Raw genomic sequence first — 20031 nt, forward strand, 5'->3', positions numbered from 1 at the left:
AAGCCAAAATAAGAAAATTATTTCAATATAAAATGACAAATATGAAGAATATAAAATATGGAAAGAGTCATTCAAGTTAATGTTGAGAAAAAACTCAGAATCAGGACCATAACATATACAAAGATAGGACTATATAAAAATAACAAACAACTAATCTGGTAAGAACACAGATGAAAAAGATCAGAAGGAGCACTGAAGCAAATATGTTATTTCATCAATGTTTATATACACATTTTTCTTTCTAGTAAACTGAAAAGCATTTGGAGTATATGTTTTTGTATGATTCTTTTGCTGTTTATTTGATATTTTGGTAGTTTTTTGCTTATTAATCAGTAAGCTCTTAATAACTGTGGGTCAAGCACTCAGATCATAATTATTTTTTATAAACATTTAGATGTGTACTTCTATAAAATTGTGGCATAATAAAATATGTACAAATGTTGTTTCTCACAGATGACATTCCACCTCTTATCTGTTACTTTGGACAGGATATCCCCATGCCTACCATACACTCCTTTCTCACCTCTGTTTCTTGAAATCTATAGTTTTCTTCAAGCTCAGCTCAAGTGCCTCCTTCTACATGAAGCCTAATCTCCCCAGCTGCCAATGCCTTCCTCCCCCCAAAGTTTTGTTGCTGTTCAATCATTTTTCAGTCATGACCCCATTTGGGCTTTTCTTGGCAAAGATACTGGAGCAGTTTGCTGGTTCCCTCTCCAGCTCATTTTACAGATGAGGAAACTGAGGCAAACAAGGTTTAGTGATTTGCCTAGTGTCACACAGCTAGTAAGTGTCTGAGGCTGGATTTGAAGGAAGACAGGTTTCTGAGAAGCAGAGATCAGCAAATATGTATTCCAGGCATGGGGGAAAATCTCTGTGAATATATGCTGAATAAGAGGAATATTTAGTAGTATAGTCTGGCTGGAATGTAGTATTTGTGAGGCCAAGTGGTATGGAATTAGTCTATCAAGGCAGATAGGGACAGAATACAGAGGGTCTTAAATGTAGGGCTGAGGAGTTCATATAAGGAACCAAGGAAGATTTATGAAGACAGGAATGACATCATCAGACCTGTGTCCTGGAAAAATTATTTTGTCAACTTTGTGGAGGATGGGGAAGAGACTGGAAGAAGGGAGAAAGAGCAGGATGTTATTTTAATGGTTCTGGTGAGAAGAGATGAGGTACTGCACTAGAATGGTGACTGTGTGAGGGGAGAGCAAGGGACGGATGTGAGAAATAAAGTTGGAATAAAATTGATGAGACAGCTATTAATCTGAGGTATTCAAACAGTTGTAGAGTAGATTCATGGTTAGAGATGGGTTAGACTACATTGCCTATGAAGTTGTTTCTAACTTAGATTCTATGATCTTGTGATTCTTCACTTGTATACATTTGACAAATTGTAATCAATATTCTCTCCTTGTTGGTTACCTAATTAGACATTTTTCAATCTTTTGAATTGCAGGCACATCTTGCTTAGAAAAATCACTTTTCTCTTTCCTTAGATGTTAGGTAAGTGTAAATTTTAACTTATAGCAACTTAAAGAATGATAATAGAATAATCCAAGTTTTTAGAACTAAAGCTAACTGAAATTTTTCTGAACTTAAAAAGCTTTTTGGAGAATTTTTATGAGATCTGAAAAAAAATTATTTGTTGTGTATGGATCAATCAATGCAACTAAAGATACCAGGGTTTTCATCATATCTTTTTCTTTTTATACTACTTATTTGTGTCTGAAGTATTTTTTAAATCATAAAGGTTTTTCAAGATAGAAAAGCATTTTTTATTTTTTGTAAGCTACCCACACCCCCAAAAAACCCTACTCTCAACATGAAGAGGTAATGAATTCAATATTCTATACACTTAGTATTTCATTGGTGCTCATTTAAAAGTTTTTTTCTATTAATAGATATTACAACTTTAGTAAACATCCAGAGAAAAAAGCATGAACTTTAAAACTATAGAAAATAAACTCACCTTTGCTAACTCAAGACTATTTTAATCCTAAGAAAAAGCTAGCCTTGTGTGTTATTTTCTAATATATGAACATTTTTATATTCATGAAGTGTTTTTAAAAGGAGAAAAATATACCAAAGAAATTTCATGTGATTGGTGCAGTTATCTACTCTGGCACAATGCTGTTAAAATAAACTGGAAAGAATGTTTAAATGTGATTCTATTTTTAGATGAGTTTTATATTATTTGGAGAAGAATCAAAATCATATTACTGTTAAACTATTTTTAATTAGTACATATTTAACCAAATCAGATTAAATATTTTTATTCCTTTGGGATTTTTAACTTCTAAAGAAAAGATTCCCCAAATGAGTATATCACAGGTTTTCTCTTTTTTGGTATTTTTTATTTCAACTCAGTTTTATAATTATCAAGACATTTTATAGTTTTGTTTTCATTACTCTTTAATCTGTGTGTTTTTTTTAATATGGCATGGTTTGTTAACTCAAAAATATTACAATGGCTCAGAACCTTTTAAGAATTATTTTAATCATATTTTCTCAAAGAGTCTTCGGGGTTAGCAGTTTTTGAAAGGATTCATGCCATTTCAGACCCACAATTGCTAGAATGAATATTTCAGATTGGATTTAGTGCCATCTGGACCTCTGAAACATAGCAAATCATGAAGCAAAACTATAGAAGTTGCCCAACATCTTCTGAGTGAATGGAGTGAATGAACAAAGTGATGATACAGCAGCATTGCTGACAGGAATCTGCTGGGCCAGATTATGCAGTAATTCCACTGAAATTCCAATGTATGCAGCAGATGGAGTCTTCATAATGTTCATAGCTCCAAAAAGATGCTGGCTGCCTTCCTCAGCCTCCTTGCCACCAAGCAGCCAAGCATGGCTGCTGTGGCATCTCCTTCTTAGAGTAGGAATGAAAAGAACTCTAGGAACCAGTCAAGACAATGACAAAGAGAAGGTTACAGGGAAGGCAGAGCCCACCATACTTGCAGGGAGTTTCCAAAAGATGAAGCTACCTGTCTCACCAATAATGACTGAGCCACTTGACCTGTAACTTTTCTGTTATTACTTATCTTTTTTTTTTTTTTTGGTGAGGCAATTGGGGTTAAGTGACTTGCCCGGGGTCACACAGCTAGTAAGTGTTAAGTATCTGAGGCCAGATTTGAACTCAGGTACTCCTGACTCCAGGGCCGGTGCTTTATCCACTGCGCCACCTAGCTGCCCCTGTTATTACTTATCTTAATAAACATCCCAGTCAGAAGAGACACGAGGAACTCATTTGAAAAGCAAATATGGTGGCTAAAAAACAAATTTCCAAAAATCAAATTAACACTGAAAATCCATGACAAATAACAAAATCTTCAAAAACAAAACTCCTAACATTTTCAGCTGAGTGAGAAGATTGGAAAAACCAAGTATAAGAATTCTTTAGTTACCTCAATACTTAGGAATAGCGTCTATTCTACTTTTGAACATCTCTTGTTGGAATGTCTTCTTTATACTAATAATTTGAAATTTCCTTCTGTGGAATTCCCCCTGATCCTACATGTCCTTCAATTTCTTTCTTCCTCTGTTTCTGCAAAATGGGTATAATAACAATGTGAGAGATGTTATGGAGGCAGAAATGACAAGGTTTGACAATTGACTGGATATGTGGGGTGAGGGAAAATGAGGAGTTGTGGGTAAAGTCAAGGTTGTAAACCTGAGCATTTGGAAGGAGGGTGGTGACCTTGACAGTAATTGGGAAGTTTATAAAAATGATAGACTTGGGGAGAAAAGATAAGCTAAAGGAAACCTAACCCAAAGATTAGCCTCTTCACCCCCACTGAAGGAAACCAGCTGAGCCTACATAAGACAGATGCTGCTCCTACAATATCCCATTCTTTGGTGTCAAGGTCTCAAAATTTTTCCAGAACTTCTACCGCTAAAATAGTCTTAAAACAATTCTGGACTTTGGAAAAAGCTAGTAGAAACACTACTGGAGAAGGAACTTTATACAAGTTACAAAAACATATAACAATCCCATAAAAGTGTAATTCATACAGTGGAGGTAATGTTAGTGGCAATTCAAAATAGATATCTTAGTATAAAAATAACTCTGATGACCAGGAACATTAAGAGGAACATCAGGTCCAACACCACCACTGATTCCCCTTGTGGGTTTATTGTGTAACAAGGTACCTAAGAGGTCATAAGTCTTTTGCGTGCAGCCTGTCCTGGGATCTAGGTTAATATTGGGACTCACCTGTTCTGTCACGCACTCAATCTTCCTCAGAACACCAGCCAAACTGTCCCCTTGCCTCCTTGAGTTTCCCATCGTGGGGATGATACCACATTTTGGCCCCATTAGAGGCCCCTACTGAGGGGCTATCTCCTCTTTATCTCTGGGAGCTAGATGAAAACTTCCTCCTCATTTTCTTCCAGGGACTGTTGCCATAAATCACCAAAGGATCCCCTTTCTTCCAGGTGAATTCCCATTTGCCATGATTATGAAAAGTTAGCTTCACCTTTCCCATATAGTTAACAAGCAAAGCATCTCCCAATAATTCCAGATCTTGGAATTATCTGAACTATCTTAAGGAAAAAGAAAACTGCCAATTAAAGACTTGGACTGTTTCCAAAGTTGCAGGGAACATTCTGAAGTGTCAGAAAGCTCAAGACCAGGTGATTCCACACAGAAAATGAAATAAGGAAAGACTAGAGAGGATTAATTGGGAATATGTTTCAAATTATATCCTTATCAGGGGAATCTTCCTAAAGGACAGCTGCAAGAACCTGCTGGACTTCTTCTTCCAGAGTAGTGCTGATCTATGAAAGACACAGTGTCTGTGGGCTTTCATATCTCAATTATCAGGCATGTTGTCTTAAAAGTCAATTTCAGAATTAAATGATACTAGCTCCCTGCAGATCATATGGAAGATGGGAAACCAAAAAAATGTGATTCCAAAGGGCTCAATCTCAGAATTTCTCAGAGAAAAATGGGTGTCCTGATCAGAGGCAATAATATAGAAGGGTCCATATATTCTATAAGATATATTCTATATGTTCTATAAGAACTTTGATGGTGTCTGCTGTGGTGGGAGGACTTGACAGCTCCCACCACTCACCACTTATGTGAACCACTATCCAATCTAGTGTCTCCGCCAGTGTGATTTCATCCAGCCTATCCAATATAACATCATCGATGTGGTAGTAGATATTCATGTTCTAAGAAAGCGGGGCCCCTTTCAGATCTTCGCTCAACAAACTGTAGCGATATAAAGAATTTAAATAACTTTGAGAAAGAACACCGAAGGTATACTGAATTCCTTCCCAGGGAGAAGTAGATTGACCCTGACTAAGTCTCAAACGCAAAAGGAGGGAAAAAGCATTGGCAAGTTCACTAACTCCCTAACACTCACCCAGGACCTGGACTGCCTGTTATACCATGTTGACAAGGTTAAGAGCAGCCAGAGCAATTGGGAGACAACTATATTCAGCTCATGATAATCTAGTATAAGTTACCAGATATCTTTTACCTTCTTCTCTGCCTGCCCAACTAAATACACCTTATAAGGAACATAAGGAGGTAGATTTCTGTTTATTTTCTTTGCATCTCCTACCATTCTCACAATTCTCTTTCTTTTTTTTTTTTTTTTTTTTTTTTTAGTGAGGCAATTGGGGTTAAGTGACTTGCCCAGGGTCACACAGCTAGTAAGTGTTAAGTGTCTGAGGCCGGATTTGAACTCAGGTAGTCCTGAATCCAGGGCCGGTGCTCTATCCACTGCGACACCTAGCTGCCCCTATTCTCACAATTCTCAAATGGCTTTCAGCCTCTTTATTTCTTTGGTGAAGGTGGGTGGAAGGTCAGCAGTGAAAAATAGGAAGTAGTAGGGGAGAAATGCCTAGAAAATGGAAGAGCTACAGAGAGAAGGAATGGAGAGGACTCAACAAAGTAACTACTTCACAGAATTTCAGAGTTGGAAAAGACTTACATGGACATTTAATCCAGGTAATACAATAAAAAGAATCATCAGTGAAATATTCCTGACAAGTTGTCATCATCTTTTTCTCGAAGACCTCCAATGAGGGGGAACTCAATATCCCTGGAGACAGCTCAATGCTACTTTTGTAAAGTTTTTGGACTGCCAAGTTTTTCATGACATCAAACCTAAATTTATCTCTTTGCAACATTTATCTCTTGTTGCTAGTTGTTTTCCTCTATATGACAACCCTTCAAATACTTGATAGAAAGAAGTCATGTCTCCCCTGTGTTTTTTCTGCTCCAGATTAAACACCCCCAGTTGAATCCATCCTTGTTTTATTTTCATGTCAAAGGTGAAGAATACTTGTCACTTAGAATTATAGGAAGACATCTCACAGGTGACCTAGTCTAATCCCTTTCATTTTATAAATGAGAAACAGGGACCCAGATTGATGAATGAATGCATGATTTAATAAATGAAAAGGCATTTATTAAGTACCATGCTAGGTTCTGGAGACACAAATACAAAAGTGGAGATAGTTCTTGCCCTTAAGAAGCTTATATTCTAATAGGAGGAAACAACACATATAGGGGAGGGATGTTTTACTTTGGAAAATTATAAGGAGTGGAGTCACAAAGACTATGGTTCTAGAAGTGGGAATGGTGGCGGGGTGTTTGCACAAGATATGGTGGGTCCGTATAAGGCATCTGGCAAGATCTCCTGTCAATAAAGTGAAGCATGTCTAGAGCTGGCATGGATATACTGGGCTACATGAGCCAGTCACCAATCAGGACAGCAGAATCCAAAATGATTTGCCCACAGTCAAAAAGCTAATATCAGAGTGGAATTCTTAGTAAGAGAAAATTGTAGAGACTGAAATGGCTTACTTATGACCTTGGGTAAGTCACTAACTTCATTGGGCCTATTTCTTCATCTGTAAAATGAGGGGAGCTGAAAGGGACTACAGATATTTTCTAATTATATCTCTTAATTGTTATAGATGAAAAACCTGAAGCCTAGAGGCTAACTGATTTGTCCAAGGTCACAGAAGTCATAAGGAGACTTGTGCCTGGAACCCAGATTTTCTGATGTTCAGCTTTGATTTGGGGTTGATGGTGGTACAATTATTTACCTCTTTTTATGTTTGCCTCCACATATACAAGATGAAATTAAAATGTAATTTACATAATATAATACCTTGGGTATGACAGTAGCACCACCTACCACCACCACTGGTCCTTCTTCCTGGCCAGTCCCAAAACCATCATTAGGGAAAGTGACTCCTGTGAAAAACAGATCCTTACCAAATGTCAAAAACATGCCCACATATAAAGCCACCAGCTGAGCTGAAACAGCAGGGCACCCTGAAGATGAGGCAAGAAGCAGTATGTGCAGGCAAGTCAAATTACCATCTACTATCACCTTGACCACCATCTCCCCATAGACCTTGAATGGAGACATCCCAACACCTTGAATCAAGAGCCTTAGGAATAGCAATGCTTTTGGCAGTGTCCAAAGCTGTTATGATGGGAAAACAACTCCTGTGGAGAAGCAGCCTTATAGCTACTCTTGCAGGTCCTATGGTCATATCTATAAAGGAAGTTCTTGCCACCAAAGTCCTTCGCATTGTCAACTGGTTTAACATCAGAAATGGATATGGATTTATGGGTGGAAATGGCTTTGAAGTAGAGTCATGACCATGGGCCTTTGCATTGGACTTGTAGCTGACACTTTCCATATATGTTGTCTCTCCCATAAAAATGTTAGCTCCCCCAGAGCACAGACTGTCTTATGTTTCTGTTTTCATCCCCAATGCTTAGCACATACTAAGTACTTGATAAATGTTTTTATTCATTTATTCATAAATTAGCAGAAGATAGGGTCTGTGTCTAATCTCTTTGAATTTATAAATGGATGATGGTATAGGGCTTTCCCACAAATGACAGAGACCTAAATGCAGCTAAATTTGGATTATGCAGGGGATAGTGCCCTAGGCCTAAAGTCAGGAAGATCTGAGTTCAAATTGAGCCTCAGATGCTTAGTACCTATGTGACCCTGGTCAAGGCACTTAACCTCCATTTACCTCAGTTTCCTGATCTGTAAAATAGGGATGATAATAGTACCTACCTGCTAGGGTTGTTGTGAGGATCAAATGAAATAAAAATTGTAAAGCACTTAGCACAGTGCCTGGCACATATAAGCATCATATCAGCTATTATTATAATTATCCAATTAATGACTTCTTTCCTGTTCTGATTCTTCAAATCTAGGGATTTGCTTTAATCTCTTACTAATTGGGAAATTTTTTTTTATTTCCTCCAGTCTTATCATTATTACTGCTATAACTAGGGTGAAGATGAGGGTGGGGTGCTGACAGTGCAGATCACTGACTAATTTGGGGCAAGTGAGGGTGCAAATTGTTGGCTGGGATGTTGAAAGTACAAGTCATTGTTGGGGAATAAGTTGGAGTAATGGTTCTGATAGAAACTAGATAAGGCTCAGAGATAAATAAGCCTTCTGAGGATCTTCATCATAGTTACTTTTGTGCTTTTTTTGTGTCTCAAAAATTAGAGTATATTTTTGAGTAGATGGAGGTAATAACAATTTTATATATAGTGCTTTAAGGTTGACAAAGTGCTTTCCTTACAATAATTCTGTGAAGTGGTAGTATAAGGATTATTTTCTTCATTTTATAGACAAGAAAACTGAGCAGAGAAGTTTTATGCCTTGTCCACAGTCATGTGCTTATTAAGTATCTAAACCCTCATTTGAACTCAGATTTTTTTCACATCTGAATTCAGTCTAGTTACAGTATAAGAACACTAACTCAACCTCAAGCTTTCTATTTTTTATACTTGCGAGCATTTTACTTGGGTTCAGGAGAAGATTGAAGAAGAGACTAAAAAGAGTTTTCCACATTATTTCTTGTTTTCAGGTACTGATGCTATTTTCCTGCAGATCAGACAAAATGAATACTTGCTATAACGATGTATAACTTTTTTTTTCATACCTGAAATGCCTAGCATTGCCAACAACTTTTGTTTCCAATATATGGCTTCTGTTACTGTAAATTAAAGCCAATTTTATGTTATTGGAGGACACTGAATTTCTTCTGAGTTGTGGAATCAGGAAATGCAATTTTGGTGAAATTTTTCTTGTGTTTGAAAAGACCCCCTTATTGTATCTCAAAATTCTGCCCTCAGGAAATATGCTGATGACCTTAAAAGGCTTAGTGCAGTGTGAGTCAGATCTCACAGGTTCTATTTCTGGTTCTGCTACTGGAATATTACATGACCTTGCACAAAAAAAAAGAAAGAAAGAAAGAAAGAAAAAGAAAAAAGTGTGCATTTTCTTCAAATAATAAAGATGATCTTCATTAATCTCCAGAGCGCTCCTGGAAGCTTGGTGGGTAATGCAACTTCAGATCCTCATTTTAAAACTGTAAAAGTTAAGAGGAATAGGTCATGGGGTCCTAGACCTAGTGATGAAAGGGACTCCACAGTCCCTAGAGTGAGGAAACAGTGTGAAGTGACTTGTCCAAGGTCGTATGGGGGATAAGCATCAGAGACAGGACTTGAACCCTGACAGCTTTCCACCATCATCAAGCTTCCTACCATTGCTCCATGGCCCAACGACTCAGGGGGCGTCAGAAGTTAGATGAGAATCTAATAGTCCGAAGTTACAGCCTAGTGCAATACCTACTGGGCTGTCACACCCAGTCAGCTGACCAAGACAGTACCCTTCAGAGGCGAACCCAAGAATGCCAGTTTCATTTCGAAATGCCCCAAATTCTTCTGTTTTGAGTCAATATGGGGAGCACAATTTTTCTATTAATATAAAGGACTAAAATTGCCCATAGACCTGTACTCTGTATAAAACGGAGACTGAAATTACTTCTACAAGGACGACTATAGGTTTTCTAGCTCATGATTGTGTCCTACTAACCCAGCAAACTGTGCGTGCCTGGAGGGGAAAGCCACTACAAGTCCCATAGTGCAGCGGAGCGAGGAGGAGGAGGAGGAGGAGGAGGAGGAACAAAGGTTCTCCCTATACCCGGAGGGGGAAGCTGGCCTCGGTGTGGAAGACGGTCCCAGGGCTCAGTTCAATGAAGGACTACATTTCCCAGGAGGGCATGCGGCACGTGCTAGGTACCTAGGCAAGGGAGAGGCGATGGGCACATTGCACACAGACCTTTCCCTCCGCCCCACGCCGAGTTATCCATAGCACTTTGCACGCCGGGATTGTAGTTCTGGAACTGTTCTCTGGGAGGTGGGGTAGCTAGTCTTTGTCGCGCGCTTCCCAAGCTTTTTTTTTTTTTTCGATCGAGGGTTGGAGAGGGAAGAAGAGGTGCCTTGTCTGTAGAACTCTTGCGCTTGCGCATTGGACCATGGCGGGGCGGGGGCGGGGCGGAGTCACGGCCAAGGAGATCCTGCACTGGCTGAGCGCGTGAGTTTGTGGATGGGAAGGGGGGTGGGGGGGAAGGCGGGCTGGTCGCCTTCTCACGTGGTGTAGGGCTGGTCAGTTCCGTGTTGACACCTCCTTCCTTCCCTCCTCCCCCTTTTCCCCCATGCCCGGCCCCTCCCCTCCTTCCTGGAGCCCCAGAGGAGGGAGCCGCGGGCAGGCGGCGGCTGTGGTGCTTTTAGGGGGCAGTGATGAGTGGTCGTGGCGGGTGGGGGTGGGGACGCGCGAGCGTGGGTAAAGAGTGTGTGTGCGTGAGTGAGTGAGTGTGCGTGTGGTGCCCACCCCGGCACGGCACTGACCGTATGCCGTAACCCGGCGCAGCGGAGGCGGCTACCTTCCCCCGAGGCTCGGTGCTCGGGCGCCCGCGGCGGATGTTCTCCCGGAGGAGCCACGGGGATGTCAAGAAATCGACCCAGAAAGTGCTGGACCCGAAGAAGGACGTGCTGACCCGCCTGAAACACCTCCGAGCGCTTCTAGGTGAGGGGGGGGGGTCGCCCCGGCGCGTTGCTAGGTGACTGGGGGGCGGGGGAGACCCCGGGGGGCGCGCACGAGGCTGGACCTGGGCAGGGGTTTCGGGACTCACCTGCTCCGCGCGGCGATGGACTTTGCCAAAGGGCCACCTTGCTCACCCTTTGGCGGGGTGGAAAACTGTCCGGAGTTTCCGGGTGCTGAAAGAGCGTCTTGGAAGAGGCTCCCTGGTGGCTAGTGGGGCCCCATAAAGAGGAGTGCAGGGTGCACACCTCCCCCCAGATCCCCTCCACAGTTCTCTGGGTGGAACAAAGTGAATTGGGGGCTTGGAGGGCGAAGAACCGAGCAGCCTTGTTTTATTTATATGACTGTCACTGGCTTAGCACAGTGCCTAGCGCTTAATAAATATTTATTGAATGGAATTGAATTGGACCGGCTACATCGCGGTTTAAAAACATCGTTCGGAAAGTTGCCTGCAGTGAGTCTGGGCTTTTGGATCTCTTCGGTAACCCCTAGGGTTCGGGACAGCCTTTGCCCTCTGATAACTTCTCTTTGAGAGTAGACACAGAAGTATAGAGGCACCAAGCTGGTCAATACACAACACTCTCTCCAAACTTTTCAGTCTTATCTGGCGGTGAATGGTTGAGTTTGTATTTTGACACCTGCCTCCGGAGTTTAGAGAGCATAACCCTTTACTCCTTTAGAAATAAAATGATGAGAGCTTATGCCTTCTTAACTTTTAAGGGGCTGGTGGGGTCATGGTGTGGGCTTCTGATGGGTGTACCATAAGTTGACAATGATGGCCAACCCATCTGGGTGTGAAAGTGCTGGCAATACTTCCGTCACTTTGAATAGTGCATGTATTCTGCTGCTGAGTCGGGGTTTGGCCCTGGAGGAGATGCTTTGTTTGTTTCCATTTTCTTATCTTTCTAGACTATTTCACTTAAATGAAAACTTTGTTTTCTCCTTATAAATAGCTTCATCTTAGGCTAACTGTGTGGCAACCAAAACCAAATGAAAAAAAAAAAACAACCCTCATGATGACTTTTAGTTTGTATTTTTCTAAGAAATAAGGAAAAGATCCCATTTGTTTGGGAAAAGTTTTTAAAGTCTTAAATGTGACCATTAACATCCAGACTGAAGCAGTTGACTCATAAAACTAATGTGGTGCAATAAGATTTTTGTTTTTTTCTAAATTTAAGTAGCATGAGTTGATCATTTTTCACTTAAATTCTAGTGTCAAAATTTAGGCTGACAGGAAAAGAGTGGATTATACTGCACAAAACTATCCTGATTCTTGTTCCATGAAGATTACACAATCTTGGTTTAAAATGAAAGCTAGATTTTAAATGCTTGTTGACTTACTTGTTGATTGATTGTTAATGACTTTGATAAGCTAGTTTATAATTTTGATGACAATGAACTCTGGTTTTCTTTGTGCATTAAACTTTCTTACTTCCCATCTGCAGGTTGCTTTGTGTAGTATTCCAGATCAATAGTAAGATGATCAATATTACCAACTAGAGATATTTTTTTTAAACAACTAAGCGCTGTGTTTAAAGTGCAAATTTAAATGAAAGCCTTTGCTATCTTGTGAATGTTTTGGTCTAACTGTTGTTTCTATGTGAGCCCACAGAATTGACTACAATTTGTAAAGTCTGGTCCAATTAAGCCTAGTTCAATTTAGTTTTTTAGATAAAAAAGTATATTCTGCCACTTTCAAAAAGAAATTTTTCAATCTACCCTGAGTTAATTGTTTTACTGTAAGGTTTGTGTTTTAGTTTAAAGCACTTCATCATATAATTTGACCTATGAGGCTTGCATGCCTCACCGAAATTATCTTTAGTTATATAAAATTCAGAAGGTAGTTATCAATTTTCTCATTAATTGTATGCATATATTTTTGGATGGAGTTACAGTCATGATTAAATACATTTGTTTTTTGTAACATGGCAAAGATTTTGTTCTGAGCTACATGGAATCAGATTATGGTCCAATGTTTCTGGAAGCTTGTAGTCCTTTAGTGTGTATATATAGAGAGAAAATTTAATTATTGACAGCCATATCATATATCTTGCCTTTGGTGCTTCTTTTAGAACCTGAACATTTTTTTAAAAAATAAAGCTTAAATTAAAAGATGTAAAGTTAAACCCATGGTCTCTGGGAGCTGTTTAGAGATATTAATAATTACTGTTTCAAACTGGCATTTGTATAACACTTTTACACTTTTATATATTATCTCCCTACCAATATTTCTCTCTGTATACAAAAACGATACTATCCAATACACCATTAGTAAGATAGATATGAGCTTTGTGGCCTTTTTTGGTAGCTGCTGATCCATCCTTTATGAACAGTAGTCTGTATTTCAAGGCAAATGGCTAAGATTAGTAATACAATCTGTGGGCATGAAGTTGAGTATTTCTCTGTGGCCTGATAACGGCTCCATTATACTATCTATAACTGAATTTACATATAGATACACACACATATATTTACATACATGTATACATATGTGTGTATATATATTAAGTAGTAGATTTGGGACAGATACTTTTAATCTCATTTTGCAGATGGAAAACGCGAGTATAGTGGCCACACTAATAAACAGATGAAGAGCTTTAGGTGTATTGCCTTTCTAGGTCAGGTGTCTACACCATACTGTTTAAATTTTGGTTATGGGGAAATCAACCACTTATATAAAACATTATAGTCTCAAATGAAAACTCTGATGCCTCAATCAAGCTGGGTTCCCAAAGGCTATGCTACTAGGGCATAAATTGTGGAAGATCAGACCATACTGCCAAAGGTTAGGATAAAGGAAGAAGGGAAGCATTCCTGAAAAAGATAATAACCTTAATGTAACCTTAAAAGATGATGAGCATGGTATAATCAATGTGTTAGTGAGGAAGCTAGCTTGACAAGAGTTATAGGTGCAAATCGAGTATAAGTGGAAAATAAGACTAATTATATAAAGTAGTACCTGTAGAGGACCAACATGGTAGGAATAGTGAGGTTCTGGAGCAGAGGAGTAACATCATGCGTTTATTATTCACCTACTATGTGTCAGGTGCTGTGGATACAAAGACATCAGTGAAATAGGCCTTGGCCTTGAGGAGTTACAGTCTTACCAGGGAGACAGCAAAATAGATACAATATAGGGATGAGAGACTAAAAATATTCATCTAGGAGCAGCTTTAGGAAGGATTGAAAGAAAGAGACTGAAATTCAGGCCAGTGACATTAATTTAGTCTGGTTTAGTTGGTAGCAATCAAAATGGAGATGAAAAGATGCACTTTTGAAGGAAAAAAATTGATGACTTGGTGTTTGCTTATGTGGACATTGAAGATGATAGAGTTCAAGAACTGTTTTAGACCTTGATGATGAGGAGAGTTGTGGTGTTATTGAGAGATAAGTTGGGTTGGGGAAGATGATGAATTTAGTTATAGAAAGATCAATAAAATTCTTCAGGTGGAGGCAAGATGGTGGAGTAAAGCCAGCATTTCTGAGTTCTCCTAATACACCAAATGGAATTCTAAGTGGGAAAGCTAAGAAAAAGTCATAATGGGTCATTTTTCTAGTCCAGGGTAGCATAGGAAGACAGAAAGAGAGGTCTGCGGACACTGGGATTGAGGCTGGCCAGGAGTGCTAGCCAGCAGAAGTTGCACTAGCTGTGGCAGCAGCACTAGCTGTGGGGGGCACAGTTCAGCACCCACAAGTTCTTTCCTGGGAGAAGGAACAGGTACCATTTGTCAGCTCTGTCACTCATTACCCAGTTTCTGGTCACAGTTTGAGGGCAGAGAGGAGTGAAGTGGTTGCAAAGGAGCAGGGGCCCTACCTGTGTAAGGACCTTCAGAGCGAAGACCAGGAGGGCAGTGACTAGACCTCTCCCAGATCATGCCCCTTTGGAAACACTGAAAACTTACAGGCCTCCAGGCTGAGCCGTGAAAGCAGCAGCAGGACATAAAAACAGAAGGTCAGGCTCAATGTCACATAAATCCAAAGTCAAGAAGTAGAAAGGAGGTGAAGCAAATGAGGCGAAAATAAAATGTAGACTAGATGAGCTTAAAAGGAACCTTAGAGTCTTCTTAGGTCACTTCTCGGATTTTACAGAGGAAGAGTCTAAAGTACACAGAGGTGAAGTGATTGTCTGTCCTAAGACACTAGCTATTGTAGTTATGACAGATCTGGAGCTAGAGCTCATGCTCTTCCCACCATATCATATTATCTAAGTTCCATGGACAGGTCCATGTGGGTAAAGCAGCAGAGCACTCTGAGGAGGTAGCACGTGCCAGGCAAGTCAAACCACACTGGCCCCCCCTCAGACCCAGATGGAAACCGTGCAGGACCCTGAGCCCAAGAGCCTTGGGTATAGTATCTTCCAAACTACTTCCAGCTCAGTTTCTGAAGCCAATCCTTGAAAGAGAAATCATGGTGAAAATGGGGCTCACCTTCCTCATCACCACAGCTGAAGATAAGCACTAGAACCCCTCCCCTCTTCTGGTCCTTCTTCTAGCTTAACCCTTACTCTCATCATTGGGGGAGGCATTTCCTGTGGAGAAGGAGTGAACCATATAGGGCAGACAGGCCAGCTGAGCTTCAGCAGTAAGGCACCCTTAGGGAGAGATGGTAGGCAGCATGTGCCAGGCAATTCAAACCACCACCTTGACCACTGGTCTCATTCAGACTGATGAAGACAGCTAGGAGAGTGAACTGAAAAAGCTTTGGGAATAGTAATGCTATTCCCTCAGCTACTGTCTTTAGCCATCATCCTGGAAAACAACCCCTGTGCAGATGCTTCGTGGGACCTATACTTGTACATGCTATAGCTGTGAAGACCCAGAAAATACAGTTATGGTCATTAGTCTTTGGCACCATCAGGTTCTTTATTGTCAGAAACTGATAAGATCTGTACTCCAAGGATTGTGGGACTTTTCTCTTGCACTTATGGTTGAAATCTTCCCTACATGTTGTCTCCCTTACTGAAATGTGAGTTCCTTGAGAGCTGGGACTATCTTACTTTTATATTTCTATCCTCAGTGCTTTGTACATAGCAAGCATTTAATAAATGCTTCATTCATTTATGTGGAAATGTTTTCATTTGTCAGTTGATGATTTGGACTAGATCTTGGGGGGGAGGACACAATGCCCATTTAACAAGATTTTTTTCCTTTTCCTTTCCAAAATTTCAAATGACTGTTACAGTCTGAAGAGTATTTCAGAATATTAATTTGTTGAAGAAAGATAAACTTTAATTATGGATAAACTCTCAAAATTTTATGTTGTTATGCCAAATTTTCCTAATAGATTAGCTGCTTGTGCAAATTTTGTTCTAGCTTCCTTTTCAGCATTGTTCTGAAGAGGCTTTGGAATATCAAGCTTAATCTGATAATACTAGAGGAAAGGTTCTTCTAAGTTTGTGTACTGCTGGCTTACTACAGTTGACTTGGCAAGCAGAGCAGATGGCATGAGATGTCCACATGAACTTGAATGTCACATGGTAGTTCTGTAAATCAAAACAAAACTGATAGGTATAATTCAAGCCTGTCAGCCTTAATTATTGTCCTTTTCAAATGACCTTGTTTCTAGAAATATGTTACCATCATATTTTCTTTTTTAACTTTTTTGGAAATATTAAGATTACTTATAGCCAAATGAGTATATACTTGTATATAATCCAAATATAATTGGCAATATATTTCTAGGATGGAAACACCTTAGTCGTATAGTATAGGAAGAGCAGAAGTGATATGAAAGATTAAGCTCATTTATTTTACTTTAAGTATTTAAAGACAATTGTCTTCAAATCCTCCTCTGAGAAGGTAGGTTATTAGTGGAAATAGTTTGGATATAAATTTAAATTTTAGAACATTTGTAGGTCAAATGGCTTCAATAGGAGCTGAACAAATAATTTTAGAAACAGAAATGACCTTGAACTTGAAAAGAATATTTTTTTAAACAAGCATTAAAAGTTTTTGGTACTACGCAGTTCAGAGTATTAGCTTTCTAGAACATATCATCTTTCCTTGGAGTTTTTCCTTCTTTCTAAGTGTATTGGGAAAGCACTGATATGAAAATTGAATATCTTGATATGAACTGGATATATTTTGTTCCTTCTCTTGTACTAATTTTGTCTAGGGGACTGTTGTGTACTTGAAGGGTTTTAATTTTTTTCCTCCCTTTTGACATTATAATTATAAATATTATAATTGTTTAGATGTTCACAATTCACAGAATTACAAAATTTCCAAGCTGAAAGGGAATCTCAGAGGCCTACCTAGTCCAACCCGTGCATGACAAAAATAACTTCTATGACGTACCAACAAGTTGGCTTTCCTCCATGGCCTGAAGACCTCCACTGGGGTTGAACCCACTATACAGCCTGTTCTGTATTGGGATAGCTCTAATTGTTAGGAAGTTCTTTCTTACTTCATGCCTAAATTGGCTTCATTGCACTTCCACCCATTTATTCTAATTCTGTGCTCTGGTGCCAAGTAGAACAAGTCTATTCTTTCCCCCCCCCCATGTAATAGTCCTTCAGTTATTTGAAAACAGACTCTCCTTTCCCTATAGCGCCCCCCCCCCCTCCAAAAGGTGTTTTATCCTCATGCTAAACATATCTAGTTTTTTCAACAGATTCTTATACAGCATGATTTTGAGGCTTTTCACCATTCTGGTTGCCCTACTTTGGACTTTATCTTCCTGATGAATGTTCTTCCTTAAATGTATTTTTAGAACTGGATACAATATTTCAGCTATAGTCCTGGACCAGGGTAAAGTAGAGTGGTATTATCCCTTCCCCATTCTGAGTCAGTGTCTCTCTGTGCAGGTCATATTAGCTTTCTTGCCTGCCATATCACACACTGTTGCTTTATATGAAATTTGTAGCCCTCTGAAAGCCCTGTATCTTTTTCAGATGAACAGACATCTAGCCATCCTTCCCACATTTTCTATGAAATTAATATTTTTGAACCCATTTTTATTTTATTAATCTCCATTCTGTTCAATTCAACGATTATTATGTTCCAACTAAGCAAAGCATAGAGGGAATACAAAGATAGTTATCATAGCCCCTTCCTTCAAAGAGATTTCATACTATTAGATTCAGTCCAAGGTTATAGCTTGTTAAGGTCTTTTTTTATTCTTACTCATTCAATCTGTTAGGAATCCCTTAAGCTTTAGGTTACCTGCAAATTTTATAAGCATACCGTCTATGCTTTGATTTGCCATTGATAAAAATGTTTAATAGCAGAGATCCCTTGGGCATTACACTACAAATTTCCTTTCAAGCTGATATCAAAATATTAACAGCTACTCTTTGCGTCTTTCCATTCAACTAATTCTGAATCCATCTAACTGTATTGTTGTTTAGCCTGCAATTTTCATATTTTTAACAAGAATAACCTGAGAGATTTTTCAAATACAATACTTGGCTAAAGTCTAGGCAAACTAGTGGCATTTTTGTGACAAACAAGTCTTGGTGTAATAACCTTCTAACTGGGTTCTCAGCCTCAAATCCCATCCCACTCTAGTTCATCCTCTACTCTGCTGCTAAAATGAATTTTTTTTTTCAGCTCAATAAGCTATAATGGCTTTCCACTACCTGTAGGATCAATTATAAATGCCTCTGTTTGCTCTTCAGGAGTTGGTCCTTTCTTAGCTTCCAACCACCTTATACTTTATTTCCCTTCAATCACTTTGCACAGTATGATGGCCCAATTTGTTGTTCAGATCTTCAGCAGTATCCATCTCTTCATGACCCTCATGGACTGTACCACACCAATACCTGGCTGTGGAATTTTCTTGGCAAAGATAGATACTGAAGTGGTTCGCATTTCCTTCTCCAGCTTTATGCAGGCAAGGGTTCCGACTTGCCCAGGGTCACATACCCTTCAAGTGTATGAGGTTTCAGATTTGGCCTCTGGTGTTTCTGTCTCCAAGCCCAGTGCTCTATCAACTGTGCAACCTAGCTGCCCCTTACTGGCATAATTACATTTCCTCAAACATGACATTCCATCTCCCAACTCCATTCCTTTCATTGGTGTCCTCAGTACTTGGAATGCTCTGCCCTTTTACTTCATCCTCTTAGTTCTTTGGCTTCCTTTAAAATCAGCTCAAATCTACCTTCCTCAGGGGGCTTTCCCAGTTCTTCTAGCTGCTAGTGCCTTCTCCTATTATATTACCTTCTATTTATTCTTTATATGTATGCAGTTATTTACATGTTGTCTTCCCCATTAGAATGTGACCTCTTTGAGCGCAGGGACAGTATTTTTGCTTTTCTTTGTATTCCCTATATTTAGGAAACCATGTGTGAATATATAGTAAGTGGTTTAATAAATGCTTGTTGACCATCTGACTGACAAAGAAAAGAATAAGGTTAGTCCGGCATAACCTGTTCTTGTTGGAAGATATGTCTCTGTGATTGTTACTTCCTTTTCAAGATATTCCCTAAGCATTCTTTAATAATGCCCTTTATAATTTTGCCAGAAATTAAAGAGAAGCTCCCTAGCCTATAGCTTGCAAATTTTTCTGTCTTGTGGCACATTTGCCCTTCTCCACTTTTTTGATCCCTTTCACTTTATTCCATGGTTTTTCAGAGATCCTGTAACTCATCACATTAGCTCATCATTCACATTTCCCAGTTCTTCAGTATGGTAAAATTCAGCTAATGTTTAAGTGCCTGCTCTGTGCCAAGATGTGTGTTAGGTGTTGGGGATGTGTTTAGATGTAGTTTATCTGAGCCTGATGACTGGAACTCATCTAGGATAGCTAGGTGCTTTTTATATTGGGCATCCACTAGACTTTTAGGTATGCTTTCACACACATACTTTCCAAGTTACTTATTACATACATATTTGCATAGCATTACTGTAGGCCCTCTACAAAATGAATTATCAGATATGATCATTCTTAAGCTTCAATCTAAAAATGTTATGCTTATTTTTTAAATTACATTTTTTAATCAATAAAATCCTTTCCGGTCCCCTTGGAGAAAGTTATCTTTACATTTTGGTGGGACCAAAGGAGGAAGGACAACATTTATATTTACTAGCAAACTTGAATATTTAGGAAAATGGAGAATCTGGAAAACCTAAAGCAGTCTTCACTAGGAATACTTGTTCAGTTTTAAAGGCGCAGCTAACATACTACTGTTCTC

The 20031-nt window shown here is 39.3% G+C and overlaps 1 protein-coding gene across 1 annotated transcript in view; it reads left to right on the top strand.

Annotated features, from left to right (window-relative positions):
- The first annotated feature begins 10016 nt into the window (after window positions 1-10016).
- The window catches only part of RALGAPA2 (Ral GTPase activating protein catalytic subunit alpha 2), a 409525-nt gene continuing 399510 nt past the window's right edge, over window positions 10017-20031 (top strand). The window contains 2 exon segments of the mRNA XM_043983629.1: window positions 10017-10093; window positions 10728-10883. Of these exon segments, the coding sequence (XP_043839564.1) occupies window positions 10051-10093; window positions 10728-10883 (199 nt within the window). The 5' untranslated portion in view covers window positions 10017-10050.

This window comes from Dromiciops gliroides, chromosome 2 (genome assembly GCF_019393635.1).
Source record: "Dromiciops gliroides isolate mDroGli1 chromosome 2, mDroGli1.pri, whole genome shotgun sequence".
Taxonomy (NCBI): domain Eukaryota; kingdom Metazoa; phylum Chordata; class Mammalia; order Microbiotheria; family Microbiotheriidae; genus Dromiciops; species Dromiciops gliroides.